The 22,532-nt window shown below is 48.1% G+C and overlaps 2 protein-coding genes across 20 annotated transcripts in view; one reads left to right on the top strand and one right to left on the bottom strand.

Moving 5' to 3' along the window:
• Positions 1-877: 877 nt before the first annotated feature.
• Positions 878-22,532, top strand: part of ZNF674 (zinc finger protein 674) — a 31,651-nt gene continuing 9,996 nt past the window's right edge. Inside the window, exons 1-7 of one of the 18 annotated variants that reach the window (XM_072815744.1) lie at positions 878-1,031; positions 2,166-2,269; positions 2,945-3,011; positions 3,116-3,263; positions 3,862-3,906; positions 7,994-8,120; positions 8,421-8,516. In XM_072815744.1, the coding sequence (XP_072671845.1) occupies positions 2,983-3,011; positions 3,116-3,263; positions 3,862-3,906; positions 7,994-8,120; positions 8,421-8,516 (445 nt within the window). In that variant the 5' untranslated portion in view covers positions 878-1,031; positions 2,166-2,269; positions 2,945-2,982. The other 17 variants (XM_072815747.1, XM_072815743.1, XM_072815746.1 and 14 more) reach the window with 17 other exon arrangements.
• The window catches only part of KRBOX4 (KRAB box domain containing 4), a 42,293-nt gene continuing 35,844 nt past the window's right edge, over positions 16,084-22,532 (bottom strand). The window contains exon 6 of one of the 2 annotated variants that reach the window (XM_072815807.1): positions 16,084-18,847. In XM_072815807.1, the coding sequence (XP_072671908.1) occupies positions 18,807-18,847 (41 nt within the window). In that variant the 3' untranslated portion in view covers positions 16,084-18,806. Of the gene's footprint in view, positions 18,848-21,360; positions 21,473-22,532 lie in introns of those variants that run through there. The other variant, XM_072815806.1, reaches the window with a different exon arrangement.

The raw sequence follows: 22,532 nt of genomic DNA on the forward strand, positions 1-22,532 counted from the left end.
AGAAGGTTAGCGGGTCACCGCTCCTCTAGAAATGCAGAAGCAGTATCTCTCGGCCTGGCCATCACTTATGGAATTCATTCCCAGCGGAGAGCAATACCCCCTCGCATGCCTGAGGGAACACAGGCTCTTCTCCCTCCCGGGACGCCAGCACAAAGCTTGCACGGTCACTTCCCAGAACCGTGCGCTGTAGATCTGGGCTATGAATCATCTCGATCATCCAGGGAACATAAGTTTCCCCTCACAGAGGGGAAAGGGAAAGAGAGGGGGGAAAGCAGTAGGTTCAAATGGAAGATCACATACACGTACGATGGATGCCACGATGGTTTTTGTCACATGCTTCTCTCCACGGTGCGTGGCACCTGCTGTGGCTCTAGCGCAGGAGGAGCTCGGCGCCAACTGAGCTGACACCCGACCATGCACCGCCCGAAGAGTTCTGCGGGGTGACCAGGCACCCTTGTAGGGCCTGGTCCTACAAGGGCGGCACACACTTGGCCTCTTTCCCCCAGATCCTGACAAGTAGCAGAAGTCTGTCCCCAAGGGCACTTAACAGGCTTTCTGTGTATGCTACCCACTGTGTATGCTTACTGTGTAAGCTACCAACGACTGCCACTGGCAGAGACCAAGACTCTCTGCTTACGTTAGGCAATGTTGTCCAAAAGCAAAAACCAGTCTCCCCGGACGCCCGGGATGCCTGACTGGGGCCACGGGATTTATTTCAGGAGAATCCGGCATCGGGGTTTCTCAGTCTGCGCGTGGGAGTGGCCCTGCAGCTTGCTCCCGAGCCCTCCTCCGGGCCACTTCCCGCAACTGGGCCTGACCCCTGCTCTCTGACCCCTGGGCCTGGGAAGCATATGGCGCCCAGGGAGCGGCCCCGCCCCCAAGATGGCCGCGCCCATGTGCCGCTGAGGACCGCAGCAGGCGCCACTACCGTTTCTTATTCTGAGAGCCCAAGGAAGCGGACAGCGCGGCTTTGGGAGACGGAGGTTGCGCAGCAGAGCGGCGCGACAGAGGGCGCTTCGGCCTCGAAGGCGGTGGGACCGGGGCCCCTGACAGCCTCCGCTGGCGCCTCGCCGACGGGAGACGCCACCCCACCCCCACCCCGGCCCCCGCGCCGGCCTGATGTGCGCCGAAAATGGTTGCACGAACCGCTGTTGGCGGCGCGAACAAACCGGGGCAGAATCGCTGCCCGCGACGCGCGCCATCTTGGGCACTGGCAGCAGCGCCCCCCTCCTTCCCAAAGCCGATCGTGCGCGTGCGCGGCGCTCCGACCTCGGGCTGCGGGGCGACGGGAGCGGAAGTGCTCCGCCGACCCGAGGGCGGTGCGAGGTCGCGCCGGTTGTTGTTATCCGCCCGGACTGGCGGGTTCTGGTAGCCAAGTACGGGGAGGCGGAGCGGACACGGGCCGGAGGGGAGGGCGGGGTGATGGGTTCGCGTCCTCTGAGGGCTCGGGGGCCCGGGGCCGAGGGGTGAGTGTGGGCGGCGCGTCGCGGGCGACGCCGAGTGACACAGTCAGTGACTTTGCTGAGGGCCTAGTAAGTGCAAGGCGCCCTTGGGGGTCACGGTCATCTTCGCGATGGCCTGTGAGCAGGTGTTACCGTTATCTTCGTCGCGAGAAAGCAAGAACAGAAAGGCTCGGAATCCTGTCCAAAGTCACACAGCTAGTAAACCCCTGCGGATCCTTCTAGCCACCACCCCCGCCCCGCCCCGCCCCAACCCGCCCGCCAGCCCTTAGGCCTTTCTAACTAACGTTCCCTCCCACCCTCCCGAAGGTGATCGCGTTTGCTGCTTGCTGCCTGCCTTCACTGGTAGAATAGAGCTCCACCACAAGGGCGGGGAACTCTGATTCTTTGGTTCCCTGATGTGTCTACCTGTCTGCAACACGCAGAACAGGCATATTGCGGGCACTGACATTTTCACCGTGAATGAAAGGGACAGGGCAGTTTCATTTCAGAAGGGGGGGGCTGCGGGGGGGGGGCTTTTATGAAGGAAGTGTGTGGTCAGGTCCTTGTCTGGTGATAATTGGGGCCCTACTAAGCGTCACTCTCCAGACTCAGACGAGGCCTTGTGCTTCCTTCCATAAAGGAGAACATTTGAGTTTTCCTCAACTTCACGCCATAGGGTGAAGGGGTTGCTAATTGCATCTCCTGTTTGGTCCTTCCTTCCAGGATCAGGTTGCAGCGCTGAGACCACTGCTCACCAACTGCAGATTCCAGCTCACCTGCACCTGAGCTTCCTGGTCTACAGAAGAGCCAGTCTGAGGCCTCGGAAGGTGAGTTCCAGCGTCAGAGGCACAGATGGGGTGCTGCAGTTGATGGTCCTAGCTGAGATGCGTTTGTCGTCTCTGAATCCTTTGGTCCTGCATCCTTAGGAGCAAGAGAGCTCTTCTGAAAGGCTTAGGAGGAGGAACTTCAGCCCAGACCCAGAGCCCAGGGCAGAGGATGCAGGCTCTCAGGACAGATCCAGAACCCAGAGTGGGGAGTACAGGCTCACAGGACAGACCCGGACCGTAGGGCAGAGGGTGAAGGCTGAAGGACAGCCGATCCAAGAAAAGCTAGACCTGGAGTGGCCCCTGTCCCTGCTCCCCCTGGGAGAGAGCATGCTCAGCATGTGACGGTGGGCAGTTGAACCCCATCAGAGGAGAGAGGTGATGTGTACAGGTGGATGGAGGGATGCTGCCAGGAGGCAGGTGGCCCGCTACAGTCCTGCACGGGCAGGGGCAGGGTCACGAGGATCACTGCCAGCCTCACAAGAGTTTCTGGTCTCCTGACGCTAGACACACATAATGCTCCCCTCTTTTCCATTGGCTGTTTCTGGAATGCGTCAGCCCTAGAGTGTGAACATCCCACCCACCTCTAGCAGAAATGTGGGTTTTCCCTCTAGTCTGGCTAAAGCGTACAATAGTTTTGTATCGGTTTCTTTTTTACTTGGCAAAATCTGTAATCAGTCTGGAGGTACGCCGTCTTCTGGTTCTGCTACCTCGTTATGGTGCTGCTGTCATTGGACCTGAGGGCGTGAGTTGTGAAGCTGCACGGAGCCGAACCCTGTTGTCCCGAGGCTGCCTGCCTGGCGGGAGGGGGGGTGTGTGTGCTGTGGTGACAGCAGCTACTCTGTGCAGAAGCTCCTTGCGGAGACTCCTTTTGAAACTGCAGAGCAGGGAAGAACAGGCCGTTGAATGGACCTCCTGGGAAAGGAGGAAGTCAGGAGCCAGGAATGCGGTGGAGGCGGGCCAGCGAAGGGCAGCGTGTGCAGTGCAGGGTGCCAAGGTCGGTGGTTTCCAGCTCCTCGTGGAATGACCAGTGCTGGGCTCCTCCCCTCCCTCCCTGCGCCCTGCCTCCCCTCCCTGCCCCTTCTCCAGCCCTGGTTTCTCTCCACCTGCAAACCACAGCCAGCCAGATGTCACTGTCCCCCAGACTCTGCTCGGGGTCTGTCACCTCCGAGGCTCAGTGTAATCATTCCTCATTTGCATCTTATGAGTAATGATGTTCACGTTCAAAAACGCAAGTAAAGAAAAGCAGAAAAGTGAAATCCCCCGTCCAAGAAAACCAATGTCAGCCATTTTAATAAATGCTCTCGTATGCTGCTGCTCATCAGTATGCATGTAACGGTGAACAAATGAGCTTGCGTTGCACTTGCTTTTTCTTAATCTGCTTCTAAATATGTGGAGAAATGAAACAAAATTCGTTTTGGAAGCCCGTAAACACAAGTCGTGGGCTTATCCACGTCCCAAGGGACCGGGCTGGAGGTCCCAGGCACGTTTGCACGTCATTCTCCCCAGGACGCAAGGGTGATTGTTATTAGGCTGGTGGGGATGGTCTCCTGGCTGAGCACCCTGATCTTGAGCCCCTCATTCTGTCTCCCTAGATCTCCGCCCTTTGTCCAGGGCAGACCGAGATGGCCACGGCCCAGGTGAGTTCCTCTTTACCCCCTCCTTTGTTTCCAGTGGACTTGAGGCAGCTTTGGGGGATCTGCACTGTAACCTTAACAAATCGGTCCCTCCCCTCAGCTGTGGCTGCTTTCTCTTCAGGCTCTGATCCACCTATGGTTTCCCTGATCCTTCCCCTCCCCATAGAAACTAAACACAATAAAACAAGAGAAGACAGCAAGAGAGTGAGCATTCTTGTCAGACTTCTTCCTCTGGGAAACGTGCCTCCTCCGTTTTCTTTTACTTCTCGGGGAAGCTCGTTCCGGTCCATAGACTCGTGTGCTCTTCCCGTGTCTCCATTTCCACCTTCCACCTGTTTGCTTTTTCATTATGTTCAAAATGGCGAAAGGAAAGCCATGCCTGACATTCTGTGCGTTAAAGAATAGTCCGAATGCCCCTGTTCCTTCTGCCCCCGGTGCCACGTTTCTCCTCAGACTCCCCACTGGTAATAGTTTCGGGATGGTGTGGGGTGGCTGCATTTCCGTCAGGTTCACTTGCTGAGAACGGGTCCGTCGGCCGTGTCGGGTGGGTGTTTTTGCACAAGTGCCATCCGAGCCCCGCTCCCATCTTCTTTTCCTGCCTGGTTATTTTCTGGATGGTGTTCCTCCTCAGCACAGAAAGATGATTTCCGTTACTCTGCAGTGCTAGGGATGTATCATCCAACTCTTGCTCTGTTTGCGTATTCAGGTTTTGAACGTTCTTTTTCTGTTGTATATGGTGCCTCTTGGATGACTCTTTATGTGTGTGCTCAACAGTGCGGGGGGGGGGGGGGGTTATGTATCCTCACCTGGAGGTTGGATTTTGGGTCTAAGGTATTCACACTTTAATTGGCTGTCCCAAATCCTACACTGATTACTCCTTTCCCAGAATGTGAAAAAAAAAAAGAGACCAGATAGTTCCTGTGTCCGGCTTTTCCAGGATGTTGAAAGTCGAAAATGAGTCCAGTCGGTTCTGTGAAGCCACTTCACCTTAGGTTTGATAAAGATGTCACAGAAAGTAAGTTACATTCCCGATGCACTTGACAACACGGATACCAAGATTCTAGAAACATGTTCTGAATAGGGCGTTAATAAGCTGAATTGAGCACTGCCGAATGATTTGTCCATACGGTAAAAAAAATTCAGACAAAAGCCTTGTTTGACAAAGGGTACACACTAATTCTTGTGTGTCCCCCATGCCCCTTCTCCTTCCTCGTTCATTCATTCTTGGAGAGATCACGCATGCACATCTCTTTCTTGTAAGAATGCCCTTTACTTCAGATTTCTTCCTTCACGTGAGACTCAAGCACATTCCGGACTTTTCCGCGACCATTCCATTTCATTGTGCGTCTGAACAACCCCAGAGTTGGGCACGCTTGGCACGTGGGTCAGGTCAGGCTGTGTGTAGAGGGCGGTTGTGTGCCTTGGAGGATAGCTAACTGTGTCACTGCCCTGGATTGTCTTGATGTCAGTGTCCCCACCCACTCCCCCTTGTGGTGACAATGAAGAGTTTCTTTTTTTTTAATATTTTATTTTATTTTATTATTTTTTTTATTGGAGTTCAATTTGCCAACATATAGCATAACACCCAGTGCTCATCCCATCAAGTGCCCCCCCTCAGTGCCCGTCACTCAGTCACCCCCACCCCCCGCCCACCTCCCTTTCCATGAGAGACTCCTAAGAATGAAGAGTTTCTACAGACCTTGCCAGCTGTTCCCCGGAGGGCTAAATCACCGGCGCGTGGTACCCCATTTCCAAAAATGGCTATGCGATATTCCACTGGCTGGAAATACCAGTATGTCTTAACCCTTCTGCCAGGGATGTACATCGAGGATACCCTGGTCTTTTGATGTCATAAACGGTGCAGCAGTACTTCCCCGTGTACGTTTTCAGTTTGTTCCTCGCAAGCATGTCTGGTCTGCAAGGTAGCTTATTAGACGTGAGGATTCTAGGTCAGCGGCGATGTGCATCTTGAATTTTGACAGCAGATGGCCACTGAGCCAGGTGTTGCCCTGTGCTCACCAGTGTGGTCATGGTCCCTAACACCTGACTTGTCACTTGGGAAGGGTGAGCAGGGGTGGGCTGCTCTGAGAACTCCTCCTGCTGGCAACACATGCCTGTCACTGCCCCTGTGCACACGGTGTGGCCTGGCGTGTGTCGGTCTGCTGGACTGAGTGAACTGCTGCCACGTGTGGCCTGTTGGGGCCCTACGGGTGCCACACATCCCCCAGATCAAAGACCGGCCAGTGTGGGTGGGACAGGAGGAGATCCAGAGCGTAAAGGGTTGGAGTATTGCGCGCGCGCGCTCTCTCTCTCTCTCTCTTCCTCCCTCTCTCTCTCTCTGGTGGGAATCTGGCCACTCAGAAACTTCTGAGCTTCTGTGTGGTGCTGACAAGACCTTTCCTTCTCTACCTCAGTCTGCTGACCGGGTCAGACTCCCACCCTCCTGCTTCCTGTTCCCTTTCGTGATGGAGTAGCCACAATCAGCAGTCTGAGGACTGTGAAGGAAAAACCCAACGCAGCCGTCGCAGTCCTGGAAACAGCCCGGTTCTTCCCACTGTGTCTTTCCTGCCTATCTTTCTCCCGTGTGTCTCCTCCACGCTCACACGGAACACTTTCTCCCCAGAGGTGTCGAAGGTTTGCCCCACCCCCACACAGCTCTCTGCCACAGCAGCTGGGCGTCCTGCCCCGAACTCAGTATTGACACCATCTCTCTGGAGAGAGATCCTAGATCACATCCCACAGGTCGAGGGTTTGGTCCCACCAGACTACCACCCCCCCCCACATGCCCCATCAGATGCCAGCACCAGGCACAGGCTTTCGAGCAGCACGCTATAGATGAGAGGGACCAGTGATCCCCTCCTTGGATTTGATTACTTGCTAGAGTGGCTCGCAGGACTCGGGGGCACAGTTACTTACATTTACTAGTTCATTAAAGGACACGATGAAGGACCCGCATGAATGGCCAGATGAACAGATATATAGGGCAAGCCTGGGAGGGCCCTGAGCTCGAGAGCTTCTGTCCCCATGGACTGGCAAGCATCATCCTCCCGGTATATAGATGTGTTCACCCACCTGGAAGCTCCCCGAATCCCACGCTATTGAGACTTTATGGAGGCTTCAGAGCACAAGTACGATCAATTGTTAACTCCACCTCCAGCTCCCCCCCTCCCAAATCTGGAGAAAGGTGAGTGGGGCTTAAAATCCAGAGCTTCCAATCACAGCTTGGCCTTTCTGGTCACCAGCCCGTCAGCTCAACTAGAGTCACCTCATTAGAACATGAGGTGCTCCTTGTATTCTTCTCACTTGGGGATTTATAAGGGTTTCAGGAGCTCTGCAACAGGGACCTAGAGCAAGGCCTGTATATACTTTGTTACGTCCTAGTCCTGACGGAGGCGCTGTGTTTAGAACCGTTGTCATAGCTCTGTGTCCCCGCGAAGCCTTCTCTGCCAGTCCCAAGCGGAACCGACTTCCTTCTATTCTCTGTTCCCTGTGCTGCATCTGCACCGCCCTCGGACAGCCCCCCTCCGCACCCCCGCCGCCCTCCCTCCCTTTCATAGGTGAGTTTGTAAGTGTTGTGTTCCTCCCTCTACTAGGTGGAAGCTCCTTCCGTTCAGAAGGTGTGTGCTTGTTTTTATCAACCTTTATATCCTCTGGCCGTACCAGCTTGGTCTGTGTTCAGTCAGTGAGCCGAAAGACTGCATTTCCAGAGGAAGATACTTTTGACACCTATTCTGTTTCTTTATAAAGTTTACGATAACTTTGGTTACAGAAACACTCCGTGCACTACATGGTCTCAAATTGCGTAGTGACTGGCAAAGAACAGTTATGTAGAGAAAGGCGGTGCAGTGTCGTGTTGAAACACGTGGGTGCGGAAGGCAGAGCACACGTGTTCTGATCCCTGTATCGGAGCTGTGTGACCCTGGGCAGGCGACTTTCCGCTCTGTGTAAAGCCAATCTGTCCTCATCTGTCGGGGTCTCCTGGGGTGGGAGCCATATTGAGTCTCTTCTACCTGTGGAAGACTTAGGATGGGACATACCGTCCGTTCCCCAAGCCCATCCCTCTGGGCTAATGAGGCCTGTGCTGTTGCAGGAATTGTTGACCTTCAGGGATGTGTGTGTGGACTTCACCCTGGAGGAGTGGCAGCAACTGGACTCGGCTCAGAAGAACCTCTACAGGGATGTCATGCTGGAGAACTACAGCCACCTGGTGTCCGTGGGTGAGGGCGGTCCACAGTGTGACCGGAACACAGCCCACTCGTGTCACCCACTCTGGGGCTTGTGAAGCCCAAGGCTCCCTGCTGAGAAGTCACAGTCCCGATTGCAAACACCTCCCCCCACCCCGCCCCGGGATATGTATGGCTTGCACTCCTCTGTGAATGTTCTGGGCTGAGGGGCAAAGGGCTCTCCTCATGGGGCAGGCTTCGAGGCTGGACCCTCTGCAGTTGGCAAGGCTAGGTCTCGGTTCTGGAACGCCTCTGGCGTTGATAACGACCTCCTGTGTCATTTCCCGTCCTCAGGATACCTAGGTGCCAAACCAGATGTGGTCCTCAGATTGGGACGAGGAGAGGAGGCCGGCATGACAGAGGGAGAGACGCCAACGTGGAAGTATCCAGGTGAGCGGGCGCTGGGCCAGTCAGGCCAGGCCAGGGGACCTAGGAGGTGAGCGAGAGCTGGGTGTCAGGGCCATGCCTGGGAGCTCTTCTCGGCGCCCCGGACTCGGGGACACGACTTGGGTTCGAGGAAACGAGCCGCCGTCATATCCAGGAGCCGCCTGCACCTGCCACCCTCCTGGGGTTCAGACAGTGTGGCCACTGCTGCTGTCAGATGCCATCTCTACCTGCCAGTACCCTGAGCCTTCCCTCTTCCCCGCTCCCCCTCCTTTCTGGAAGGTTTCAGGGTGTTTCTCCTCCCCTGGGCATTGGCTTTTTCCTCAGAAGAGGCACGGCTGTAGGGGTGAGGCTTCCCCTTTATTTGTCATGCTGTGGGCCTCTTACATCTGATGCTCAGAGTTTCTTCAGCCTCAGGGAAGTTATCCTGCCTGACTTGTCGGGGTTGGTGTGGCCCTAAAGCGTTGCTGGCACCCTCTGGCTCTGCCAGGCCAGGCGGCCGCCATGCTCTTCTCTGCGCCCGTGTCGTGCTCGTCAGCGTCTGCCTTCCCGGGACCGTGTCCTCTCTTCTCAGGTCCTCAGTCTCTTCCAGACGTGACTGGACTCTCCACCTGATGTCAGATTCCAGCTCTTACCCATGCCTCCCTCCCACTCACCCATTTTTGTCTTCTGTGTCCTCTCTGTGTCTACTCAGAACACAAGGGACCTAGACAGGACGTTACTCCCAGGCAGCCTGCTTCACGGAGCTTGGCCGCCATCCTGGGCACAGCTGCTCTTTGCCTTGGTCGTGGGTTTGGTTGGTCTGGGTCCCTCGAGCGCTCCACATGCTCTTCAGATGCCGGTCTGCCCCCGTTCCTTGCGCACTCACAGTGGCGTCTCTGTGGGCCTGTCCGAAGACATCTGTCTAGAGCCCTGGGACTACCGGGTGTGCTCTGTGACCTGCAGCCCCGGCTCTAAGCAGGCTCTCGGGGGCCACCTCAGCTTACACATGTGAATCCGCTCTGCACGGGGGTTTGGAGTTTAGCTGCAGAGCCCTGGCTCTACTGCACTCTGGCCCGGCCACGACCCCTCGTGTCTCCCGGACGGCTGCCCCAGAGCCCTCCTCTGCTGGGCTGTGCACCCTCTTCCTCAGGGCCTCCCTGGGCTGGCCCTCACCCACCTCCCTGTAGCTTCTCCCAGGGCTGTGTGGGGGTACGGCGTCCTCTTCATTGCTCCGTCAACCTCATACCCACTGCTGCCTTGCACAGATTCCTCAGGCTTTTTGCTCTCCCCGTGGCATACTTTTCCCTGCCTCCAGGGCTTTCCAGGTATTGAAATGTCCAAGTCCCATTCTCAGTTCAGTGGTGCCCTGGGAGGAGGAAGCGCAAACTCAGAGGCACAGTCCAGTTGCCTCGAGTCCAGTTGCCTTATGTGAAAATCTGTGTCATACTGAAAGTAACCGTGAGCATGCTCATTGTCAGCGCGGGCAGTACAGGAGACGGGTCGCGTCAGCACATCCCCAGCCACACCTCCAAGGGCTGCCTGCCTCTTCTCTCGGTTTCTGTTTGTAATTCTGCTGAGGGTCACCTCCTGGGTCCCGGGAATGCCTTCACACCTGCATTTCTGGAGATTTCTATGTGATCTCCCCTCTATATGGAAAATGAGGATTTAGCTCAGTTACACCGTGGCCTTCTCCTCAGATCTTCGCAATGTCTGTTAAGTTGTTATTTGTAGTTTTCCTGTTACATTTATAAGGGTAACCAGTATATCTAAGGTGCTTTTTTTTTTTTTTTGAAGATTTTATATATTATTTATTTAGAGAGAGCAAGCAAGGGGAGGGGGCAGAGGCATAGGAGGAGAGGGAGAGAGAATCTCAGGTGGACTCTACACTGAGTGTGGAGCCTGACTCGGGCTCTCTATCACGATCTTGAGATCATGACCTCAGCCAAAAGAGGCAGCCCAATAGAGCTGAGCTTCTGTGCCTGCATTCCATCTGGTAGCTTCTTTTAAACGGAGCTATGTGTCTCTGGCTGATTTTCTGCCTGGAACACAGAGCCCTAGAGAGTACCTGCATCTCATTCTTACCCATCCAGGTGTGGGAACATTCGGTAAGTATTTTTTCCTTTTGGAGAAGAGCAGAGGAATGAGGTTCTGTGTCCATCTGCAGCCAGCCGTCAGCAGCTTGGGCTTTGGAGCTCAGAGCCTGGATTTGATTTCTGGCTTCTTTGCTCACTAGCTGTCCCTCTGCGCACTTGACTCAGAGTCTCTTTTTTTTTTTTTTTTTTCCCCTGTTTGTAGAATGGGGCTCATGCTAGAACTTACAGGATTGTTAGAATTTCATGAGTGGATGAATGTAAAGCACCAAGAAGGGTGCCTGGCACCCTGGGAGCTTTCAGTAGATGCTATCACTGTTTTTGTTGTTGACAATAAAATATTTCTTAATACAGTCTTTGTTACCCCAAGGTGTATCACATAGTGACCTGTGGACCCCTCACGATACTCACGCGTAGGCCCACCACCATGTGGAAATGGTTTCAGAAAGCCTCGGGTGGTACTGGTTCTGTGTATTTTGAGTGACGCTCCAGACAGTTCTGATGCCCATGTCCAGTTGAGATCCACTGGTTTCAGTATCCCCTGACAAGGGTTCAAAGGCACAGGGAGACATGGCCAGGCCTCACCCAGGGGCATGGGATCAGGTGGGGTGGGAAGACAGGAGCACGTGGACTCACTACTGGACTCCCTTGTTTTCCCTTTCCCCATTGTTCGAGACTTCAGGCTACTTCGGGACTGCTAATTCCCCTGGGCCCTGGAGGAAGTTTCTGGCAGGTCCCATAAATTCTCTAGTTGTTCTAATGGCGCCTCTGGGTGCCTCAGTTGGTTGGGCTCTTGATTTTGGCTCAGGTCATGATTTTAGGGTCTTGGAATTGAGCCCTATGTCAGGCTGTGCACTCAGCTGGGCACCTGTTCGTCTTCCTCTCCCCCTCCCACTCTCCCTGCTCGTTCTCTGTCTCTCTCAAATAAATAAATCCTAAAAAAAATTCTCTGGTTTTTCTGAGATAAATCTTCTAGGAATGGTTAGTCTCAAGAGTGGCCTCACTATAACCTGAATTTTCCAGTCATGGGGGAGCCCTGGGTAGCTCAGTGGTTTAGCGCCTGCCTTCGGCCCAGGGGCGTGATCCTGGAGTCCCGGGATCGAGTCCCACATGGGGCTCCCTGCATGGAGCCTGCTTCTCCCTCTGCCTGTGTCTCTGCCCATCTCTCTCTCTCTCTCTCTCTCTCTCTCTCTCTGTCTCTCATGAAAAAATAAATAAAATATTTTTTTAAAAATGAATTGTCCCATGTAGTAGTGTGAAGTCTGAAGTTCATCAGAAGGTTGTTGAGCTCTTCAGAGAAAGGTCTTTGCCTTTCTGCGTTTTCCCTGTGTTTTGTTTTCTGTTTTGTTCACTTCTCTTTTACCTTTATTTCCTTTTTTCTACTTACTTTGGGTTTCCTCTGCTGTTCTTTATTTAGTTTCCCCCCCAACATTTTATTATAAAAATTTTCATGCCAAACAAGTGAAAGAATTATAGTTTGAACACCCATAGAATTCCCCCTAGATGCTACAATGTACATTTTGCTGTATTTGCTTTTTCTTCTGTTTGTCTGTGTACTACTAATTCCTCTGTCCTTCCATCAGTCCCTTTTTTTTTAAGATTTTATCTATTTATTCATAGAGACACAGAGAGAGAGGCAGAGACACAGGCAGAGGGAGAAGCTGGCTCCATGCAAAGAGCCCGACGCGGGACCCCACCCGGGGTCTCCAGGACCACACCCCAGGCTTAGGCGGTGCTAAGCCGCTGCGCCACCGGGGCTGCCCAGTCCCTTTTCTTTTTGTGATGAGTTTCATAGTAAGTTTCGGAGATCAGTACACTTCACCCCGAAATACTTCCACAGGCCTGTCATTAACTAGAGGTCACTACTTGTTAATATTGTTTGTCCTTAATGCTTAATAGGTATTTTAATTAAAGGAAATTCATAAGTAGCATCATATGGTATTTGGTTGTATGTGATAAAGTTTTAACATAATCCCCATGTGTATTACTCACATATTTTCGTTTTATATTTATGGTGATGTGACTCTTGTTTTTTTAAGTGAGCTTTATTGAGGTATAATTTATATTTTTTGAAGTTCACCATTGTTAGGTATACAGTTTTGTATATTGAGAAAGTGTTAGTCTTGTAATACCACCAGGTTCAATATATTGGACCTTTGCATTCCCCTAAGGGATCTCTTTGCCCTGTTGTAATTCAACTTCTTTCTCTCATATCTGGGATTTGGACACTTGTCATTTCTATTCTTCTAGTTTTATCCTTTCTGTAATACCTTATAAGTGCCTCTTACGGTAAATAACCTTATGTGTGTTGCTTTTTTCACTTACCTTAATGACTTTTAAGTTCATCCATGTTTGATGTATTATCAGCATTTTGTCCTTTTCAAAGGTGAATAATGTTATATCTGTTTGTTTTATTAAGCAGTTTACACACTTTAGAATTTTTAAAAATTTTTGGTTACTAAAGGAAGCCTGTATGAACCTTCATGTTCAGCTGTTTGGACATGTTTTCATCTTCTTGGGTAAATATCTTGACTGGGATTGTTTGGTCTTATGGTAAATGTATGTTTAACTTCACAAGACATCATCACACCGGTTCCCTGCATGGCTGACCATTTTTGTCGACCAACAACAACATGGGAGTTCTAGGTGTTTTACATCCTTGCTAGCTCTTGGTATTACGAACATGGTTAGTCTTTCTAGTAGCTGTGTTGGAGCATCTCATTTTGATTTTAATTTGCATTTCTCCAATAACTAATGTTTAGCGTCTTTTCATGTGCCTATTTGCCATCTGCATATCTTGGGTGAACTGTTTGCCATAATGTTTTGCCATTTTTGTTGCTATGCAATGTTTAAGAGTTCTTCATATATTCTGGATGCAAGTCTTTTATCAGCGCCGTGTTTTCCACATATTTACTCCCAAACTGTGGTTTGTTTTTAATAATGTCTTTCAAAACAAGACATTCTTTTGATAATGCCCTATTTATCAAGCTTTTCTTTTATGATTCATGCCTTTTGTGCCCTATTAAACAATTCTCTAATCGATGGTAACAAAGAGCTTCTCATATGATTTCATTCAGAAGATTTACAATTTTAGCTCTTATATTTAGGCCAATGGACATAACGAGAGAAGTATTTCTTACCAGGTGTGAGGTAAGGATCAGTGTTCTTTTTTTTAAGATTATTTATCCGTTTGACACAGAGAGAAAGAGAGAGCATGTGCATGCGTGTGTGCCCACAAGCAGTGGGAGTGGCAGGGAAAGGGAGAAGCCGGCTCCCCACCAAGCAGCTTGATGCAGGGCTTGATCCCAGGACACTGCGATCATGACCTGAGTCAAAGGCAGATGCTTACTTAATGGACTCAGCCACCCAGGTGCCCCTCAATGTTCTTTTGTGTGTGTGTGTGCATATTCAGTTATTCCAGCAGCATTTTTGAAAAGACTGTATTTCCTCTATCAGTTTACCTGGGCCCCTTGTTGAAAACAGTTGAGCGACAGGTCTACACGCCTATACCACACTTCTTAATTACTAAAGCCTTACATTAAATGTTCAGATGAAGTGGTATGAATCTTCCAACTTTGTTCTTCCTTTTCATAATGTTTTGGCTATTCTGGGTCCTTGATATCTTCATGTAAATTTTAGCATCAGCTTGTCAGTTTCTACATAATAGCCTGCGGGAATTTTCTTTGGGATTGAACTGAATCTGTGGATCATTGAAATACTAACAATATTGAGTCTTCCAATTCACGAACATGATATCTCTCTCAATTTATTTTGGTCTTTTAAAATCTCTCTCAGGAATATTGTAGTTTTGAATGCATGAGTCTTACATAGGAAATGCAGTTGCAATTTAAATATTCTATTTTCAACATACTTTTAAAAATATTTATTTGTTAGAGAGAGAGAGCAAGAGAGAAAGAGTGGGTGAGTAGCAGACAGAAGGAAAGGGAGAAGCACTCCCTGCCCAGCAGGGAGCCCAATAGTCCAGGATTGTGACCTGAGCCCAAGTCAGACCTGAGCCAAAGTCGGCTGCTTAACCAACTGAGCCACTCAAGTGCCCCTCAACATATTTATTTTTATTTTTTAACATATTTATTTTTTGACAATATCTCCTTAATCTATTTTTTTTAGTTTAATAGTTGCTCTAGGGATTAAGATCTGGTGTGTAAGTTAACCTTTTACATTTTACTTAGACTTACATTTTATTTTTTGTTTTAATAATTTTTAATTTTGATATAGTTTCAAATTTATAGAAAATTTCAAGATTAATACCAGAAGCTTCTATAGACTCTGCCCAGATTCACGAGTTGGTTGCATTTCACCCCGTTTGGTTTGTCATGTTCTGTGTCTACATCTATTTATTATCTATATGCATATACTTATATTTAAATCCATTTATTCTGAACCATTTAAGACTGGAGGCACAATGTTCCTTCACCCATTAACACATCACCATATATTTTCTAAAAACCAGTATTCTCTTGTATAACCCACTGCTGTTATCACAATTGGGAACTTTCACGTTGATATGGTTCTCATATCTAACACACTGTGTTCAAATGTCACCAGCTGTTCCAGTGATGTCCCACTGGGGGGCCTTTGCAACACAGGTTGCCATGGCAACATTTTTTTTTAAATAGTCAAAACTACAAATTTATTTATTTTTTAATAATAAATTTATTTTTTATTGGTGTTCAATTTGCCAACATATAGAATAACACCCAGTGCTCATCCCGCCAAGTGCCCCCCTCAGTGCCCGTCACCCATTCACCCCCACCTCCCGCCCTCCTCCCCTTCCACCACCCCTAGTTAGTTTCCCAGAGTTAGGAGTCTTTATGTTCTGTCTCCCTTTCTGATATTTCTTACCCATTTCTTCTCCCTTCCCTTCTATTCCCTTTCAATATTATTTATATTCCCCAAATGAATGAGAACATATAATGTTTGTCCTTCTCCGATTGACTCATTTCACGCAGCATAATACCCTCCAGTTCCATCCACGTTGAAGCAAATGGTGGGTATTTGTCGTTTCTAATGGCTGAGTAATCCATTGTATACATAAACCACATCTTCTTTATCCATTCATCTTTCGATGGACACCGAGGCTCCTTCCACAGTTTGGCTATTGTGGACATTGCTGCTATAAACATCGGGGTGCAGGTGTCCCGGCGTTTCATTGCATCTAAATCTTTGGGATAAATCCCCAACAGTGCAATTGCTGGGTGGTAGGGCAGGTCTATTTTTAACTCTTTGAGGAACCTCCACACAGTTTTCCAGAGTGGTTGCACCTTCACATTCCCACCAACAGTGTAAGAGGGTTCCCTTTTCTCCACATCCTCTCCAACATTTGTGGTTTCCTGCCTTGTTAATTTTCCCCATTCTCACTGCTGTGAGGTGGTATCTCATTGTGGTTTTGATTTGTATTTCCCTGATGGCAAGTGATGCAGAGCATTTTCTCATGTGCATGTTGGCCATGTCTATGTCTTCCTCTGTGAGATTTCTCTTCATGTCTTTTGCCCATGTCATGATTGGATTGTTTGTTTCTTTGGTGTTGAGTTTAATAAGTTCTTTATAGATCTTGGAAACTAGCCCTTTATCTGATACGTCATTTGCAAATATCTTCTCCCATTCTGTAGGTTGTCTTTTAGTTTTGTTGACTGTATCCTTTGCTGTGCAAAAGCTTTTTATCTCGATGAAGTCCCAATAGTTCATTTTTGCTTTTGTTTCTTTTGCCTTCGTGGATGTATCTTGCAAGAAGTTACTGTGGCTGAGTTCAGAAAGGGTGTTGCCTGTGTTCTCCTCTAGGATATTGATGGAATCTTGTCTCACATTTAGATCTTTCATCCATTTTGAGTTTATCTTTGTGTATGGTGCAAGAGAGTGGTCTACTTTCATTCTTCTGCATGTGGATGTCCAATTTTCCCAGCACCATTTATTGAAGAGACTGTCTTTCTTCCAATGGATAGTCTTTCCTCCTTTATCGAATATTAGTTGACCATAAAGTTCAGGGTCCACTTCTGGGTTCTCTATTCTGTTCCATTGATCTATGTGTCTGTTTTTGTGCCAGTACCACACTGTCTTGATAACCACAGCTTTGTAGTACAACCTGAAATCTGGCATTGTGATGCTCCCAGCTATGGTTTTCTTTTTTAAAATTGCCCTGGCTATTCGGAGTCTTTTCTGATTCCACACAACCTTTAAAATAATTTGTTCTAACTCTCTGAAGAAAGTCCATGGTATTTTGATAGGGATTGCATTAAACGTGTAAATTGCCCTGGGTAACATCGACATTTTCACAATATTAATTCTGCCGATCCATGAGCATGGAATATTTTTTCCATCTCTTTGTGTCTTCCTCAATTTCTTTCAGAAGTGTTCTATAGTTTTTAGGGTATAGATCCTTTACCTCTTTGGTTAGGTTTATTCCTAGGTATCTTATGCTTTTGGGTGCAATTGTAAATGGGATTGACTCCTTCATTTCTCTTTCTTCAGTCTCATTGTTAGTGTATAGAAATGCCATTGATTTCTGGGCATTGATTTTGTATCCTGCCACGCTACCAAATTGCTGTATGAGTTCTAGCAATCTTGGGGTGGAGGCTTTTGGGTTTTCTATGTACAGTATCATGTCATCGGCAAAGAGGGAGAGTTTGACTTCTTCTTTGCCAATTTGAATGCCTTTGATGTCTTTTTGTTGTCTGATTGCTGAGGCCAGGACTTCCAGTACTATATTGAATAGCAGTGGTGAGAGTGGACATCCCTGTCTTGTTCCTGATCTTAGGGGAAAGGCTCCCAGTGCTTCCCCATTGAGAATGATATTTGCTGTGGGCTTTTCATAGATGGCTTCTAAGATGTTGAGGAATGTTCCCTCTATCCCTACACTCTGAAGAGTTTTGATCAGGAATGGATGCTGTATTTTGTCAAATGCTTTCTCTGCATCTAATGAGAGGATCATATGGTTCTTGGTTTTTCTCTTGCTGATATGATGAATCACATTGATTGTTTTACGAGTGTTGAGCCAGCCTTGTGTCCCGGGGATAAATCCTACTTGGTCATGGTGAATAATTTTCTTAATGTACTGTTGGATCCTATTGGCTAGTATCTTGTTGAGAATTTTTGCATCCATGTTCATCAGGGATATTGGTCTGTAATTCTCCTTTTTGGTGGGGTCTTTGTCTGGTTTTGGAATTAAGGTGATGCTGGCCTCATAGAACGAATTTGGAAGTACTCCATCTCTTTCTATCTTTCCAAACAGCTTTAGGAGAATAGGTATGGTTTCTTCTTTAAACGTTTGATAGAATTCCCCTGGGAAGCCATCTGGCCCTGGACTTTTGTGTCTTGGGAGGTTTTTGATGACTGCTTCAATTTCCTCCCTGGTTATTGGCCTGTTCAGGTTTTCTATTTCTTCCTGTTCCAGTTTTGGTAGTTTGTGGCTTTCCAGGAATGCATCCATTTCTTCTAGATTGCCTAATTTATTGGCGTATAGCTGTTCATAATATGTTTTTAAAATCGTTTGTATTTCCTTGGTGTTAGTAGTGATCTCTCCTTTCTCATTCATGATTTTATTAATTTGAGTCTTCTCTCTCTTTTTTTTAATAAGGCTGGCTAATAGTTTATCTATCTTATTAATTCAATTCTTTCAAAGAACCAACTCCTGGTTTTGTTGATCTGTTCCACAGTTCTTCTGGTCTCGATTTCGTTGAGTTCTGCTCGAATCTTAATTAACTCTTCTTCTGCTGGGTGTAGGATCTATTTGCTGTTTTTCCTCTAGCTCCTTTAGGTGTAAGGTTAGCTTTTGTATTTGAGTTCTTTCCAGTTTTTGAATGGATGCTTGTATTGCAATGTATTTCCCCCTTAGGACTGCTTTTGCTGCATCCCAAAGATTTTGAACGGTTGTATCTTCATTCTCATTAGTTTCCATGAATCTTTTTAATTCTTCCTTAATTTCCTGGTTGACCCTTTCATCTTTTAGCAGGATGGTTCTTAACCTCCACGTGTTTGAGGTCCTTCCAAACTTCTTGTTGTGATTTAGTTCTAATTTCAAGGCATTATGGTCTGAGAATATGCAGGGGACGATCACAATCTTTTGGTATCATTTCAGACTCGATTTGTGACCCAGTATGTGGTCTATTCTGGAAAAAGTTCCATGTGCACTTGAGAAGAATGTATTCAGTTGAGTTTGGATGTAAAGTTCTGTAGATATCTGTGAAATCCATCTGGTCCAGTGTATCATTTAAAGCTCTTGTTTCTTTGGAGATGTTGTGCTTAGAAGACCTATCAAGGGTAGAAAGAGCTAGATTGAAGTCACCAAGCATAAGTGTATTATTATCTAAGTATTTCTTCACTTTGGTTATTAATTGATTTAAATATTTGGAAGCTCCCACATTCGGGGCATATATATTGAGGATTGTTAGGTCCTCTTGTTGGATAGATCCTTTAAGTATGATATAGTGTCCCTTTTCATCTTTCACTACAGTCTTCGGAGTAAATTTTAGTTTATCTGATATAAGGATGGCTACCCCTGCTTTCTTTTGAGGACCATTTGAATGGTAAATGCTTCTCCAACCTTTTATTTTCAGGTTGTAGGTGTCCTTCTGTCTAAAATGAGTCTCTTGTAGACAGCAAATAGATGGGTCCTGCTTTTTTATACAGTCTGAAACCCTGCGCCTTTTGATGGGGTCATTAAGCCTGTTCACGTTCAGAGTTACTATTGACAGATATGAGTTTAGTGTCATCATGATATCTATTCAGTCTTTGTTTTTGTGGATTGTTCCACTGAACTTCTTCTTAAAGGGGAATTTTAAGAGTCCCCCTTAAAATTTATTGCAGAGCTGGTTTGGAGGTCACATATTCTTTCAGTTCCTGCCGGTCTTGGAAGCTCTTTATCTCTCCTTCCATTTTGAATGAGAGCCTTGCTGGATAAAGTATTCTTGGTTGCATGTTCTTCTCATTTAGGTCCCTGAATATATCTTTCCAGTCCTTTCTGGCCTGCCAGGTCTCTGTGGAGAGGTCTGCTGTTACCCTAATACTCCTCCCCATAAAAGTCAGGGATTTTTTGTCTCTTGCTGCTTTAAGGATCTTCTCTTTATCTTTGGAATTTGCAAGTTTCACTATTAAATGTCGAGGTGTTGAACAGTTTTTATTAATTTTAGGGGGGGAATCTCTCTATCTCTTGGATCTGAATGCCTGTTTCCCTTCCTAGATTAAGAAAGTTTTCAGCTAGGATTTGTTCAAATACATATTCTGGCCCTCTGTCCCTTTCGGCACCCTTGGGAACCCCAATTAAACGTAGGTTTTTCTTCCTCAGGCTGTCGTTTATTTCCCTTAATCTATCTTCATGGTCTTTTGTTTGTCTCTTTTTTCCTCAGTTTCCCTCTTTGCCATCACCTTGTCTTCTATGTCACTCACTTGTTCTTCCATCTCGTTAACCCTCGTCGTTAGGACTTCTAGTTTGGATTGCATCTCATTCAATTGATTTTTAATTTCTGCCTGATTGGATCTAAATTCTGCAGTCATGAAGTCTCTTGAGTCCTTTATGCTTTTTGTCTAGAGCCACCAGTAGCTGTATAATTGTGCTTCTGAATTGGCTTTCTGACATTGAATTGTAATCCAGATTTTGTAACTCTGTGGGAGAGAGGACTGTTTCTGATTCTTTCTTTTGAGGTGAGGTTTTCCTTCTAGTCATTTTGCTCAGTGCAGAGTGGCCAAAAACAAGTTGTATTGGGAAAAGGAGAAAAAGAGAGGAGACAAAGAAGGAAAGAAAAGAGAAAAAGAGAAAAAGAAAAAAGAAAAAAAGAGAAGAAAAAGAGAAAGAAAAAGAAAGAAAGGGAAAAAAGGGTGGGGGAAGCAAACAGAAATCAAAAAGCAAAAAAAAAAAAAAAACCAAACAAACAAAAAACAGGGGGGAGTATCTTCTGTTTCTGTATACTTTAAGTCCCTTGACTTCCCCTGGAACTTGTCCTTCTAGCTGGTCTTCTGGGGGAGGGGCCTGTTGTGCTGATTTTCAGGTGTTAGCACTTGGGGGAGCTGCTCTTCCCCCTGCTGGTGCAGGGCTCAGTGGGGGTTGTTTAACCCGTGAGGCCCCAGGAGGAACAACCCCAGTGGAGGGGCCAGCTCCGGAGCCCTGGATTCAGCTCCCACAGTTAACTATGGAGCTCTCTGTCTGCAGGGCCTGGAAGTTCCGGGGGCGGGGCCGCTTATCTGCTCAGCTCAGGGCAGGAACGTCCTTGTGGTCCTGGGCCCTTCCGGCCTCTGCCTGTCCCGTGGGGAAGGCCGCATCCTGAGCTGTGTCCCCGCGCCCTGGGCTCCCGGGCCTGCGCTGTTGGATTCGTGGTCCCACGCGCAGCCCCCTCAACGGAGCCCCGGCCTGAGCCCCTCCGAGCTGCTCCCGGAGCCGCGCAGCCCCCTCCGCACGGAGCCTCTTCCTCTGCTGGAGCCGCCTCGGAGCTGCTCCGGGGGCGCGCAGCCCCCTCTCCGCGGAGCCGCCGCCCGAGCCCCTCTGAGCTGCTCCCGGGTCCCCCGCGCTGTAGCCCTTAGGGAGCTCGGCGTACTCTCCTGGGCGCTCAGGAGTCTGTTAGTGTCCCAGGGAGCCTGAGGGCATCCCCGCCCTCCTAGGGTCTTGCTCTAACTCCTTGCGGGCGCCTTTCCACCCGGGAAGATTGGTGAAGCTCCTGCTTCTCCGGGACGGGGCTCTCCTGTCCTGGGGGCGCTCGCCCCGGCCTTAGCCCGGCTCCTCGCAGGGCCCCTCCCCCTTGGATGCCTTTTGTTTATTTCTCCCCCCCCCCCCCCCGTCTTCCTACCTTGATAGAAGCACGAACTCTTCTCACTGTAGCATTCCAGCTGTTCTCTCTTTAAATCTCAGGCCGAATTCGTAGATTTTCAGGATGATTTGAAGGTTATCTAGGTAATTTGGTGGGGACAGGTAATTTGGGGACCCTACTCTTCCGCCATCTTGCCCCTCCCTCTGTTATAGTTTTCAAATGCATTATATCTATATACATTTTAACCTCCTAGACAATGTTACAGTTGTTGCTTTCAACTATCATATATACCAAAGAATTCAAAAGGAAAAAATAATCTGTTATACTTGCCAAGATATTTTACCATTTCTGCTGCTTGTTATTTATTCCTGAAGTTCTGTGCTTCCCTCTGATATTATTTCCCTTCACTCTGAAGATCCTGTATCATTTCTCTTAGAACAAATCTACTGGTGACAATGTCTTTTGTTTTCCTTGTGTGAATGTTTAAATTTCATCTTCATTGTTGAAGGATATTTTTGCTGGATATAGAATTCTGGGTTGACATTTCTTTACCTTTAGTATTTTTAAGGTGCTCTAATATTGAGCTGCCTGGGTGGCTCAGTCAGTTAAGTATCCAACTCTTGATTTTGACTCAAGTCATGATTTCAGAGTTGTGAGATAGAGCCCTATATGGGGCTCCCCTCTGGGCATGGATCCTGCTTAAGATTCTCCCTCTCCTTCTCCCAGTGCCCTTCCCCCCTCCCTCTAAAAAAAATTCTGAAAGCAAAAAGAAAGGCCATTATCTTCTAGCCTGTGTTGTTTCTGATAACAACTTCACAGACATTTGAATCATTGTTTCCTCATAGGCAGTGTGCTTTTGTTCAAGATTTTTTTTCAAGTTTGCTTTCCAGCAATTTGATTGTAATAATTCTGGGGGTTTCTTTGAGTTTGTTGTTTCTGGTGTGCTAAGTTTCTTGGATGTGCAAATTTATGTCTTTCTCTAAATTTGGAAATTAAAAATTATTTTAATTAATATTTAAGTATTTAAAGATTTGAGAGAGAGAGAGAGCTAGAGAGGGAGCATGAGTATGGGGAGGAGCAGAGTCAGAGGGAGAAGCAGACTCCGTTGCTGAGGAGGTAGCTCAAGCGGGACTTGATCCCAGGACTCTGGGATCATGACCTGAGCAGAAGGCCAATGTTTAACTAACAGAGCCACCCAG

The sequence above is a fragment of the Canis lupus genome, chromosome X, assembly GCF_048164855.1.
Source record: "Canis lupus baileyi chromosome X, mCanLup2.hap1, whole genome shotgun sequence".
Taxonomy (NCBI): domain Eukaryota; kingdom Metazoa; phylum Chordata; class Mammalia; order Carnivora; family Canidae; genus Canis; species Canis lupus.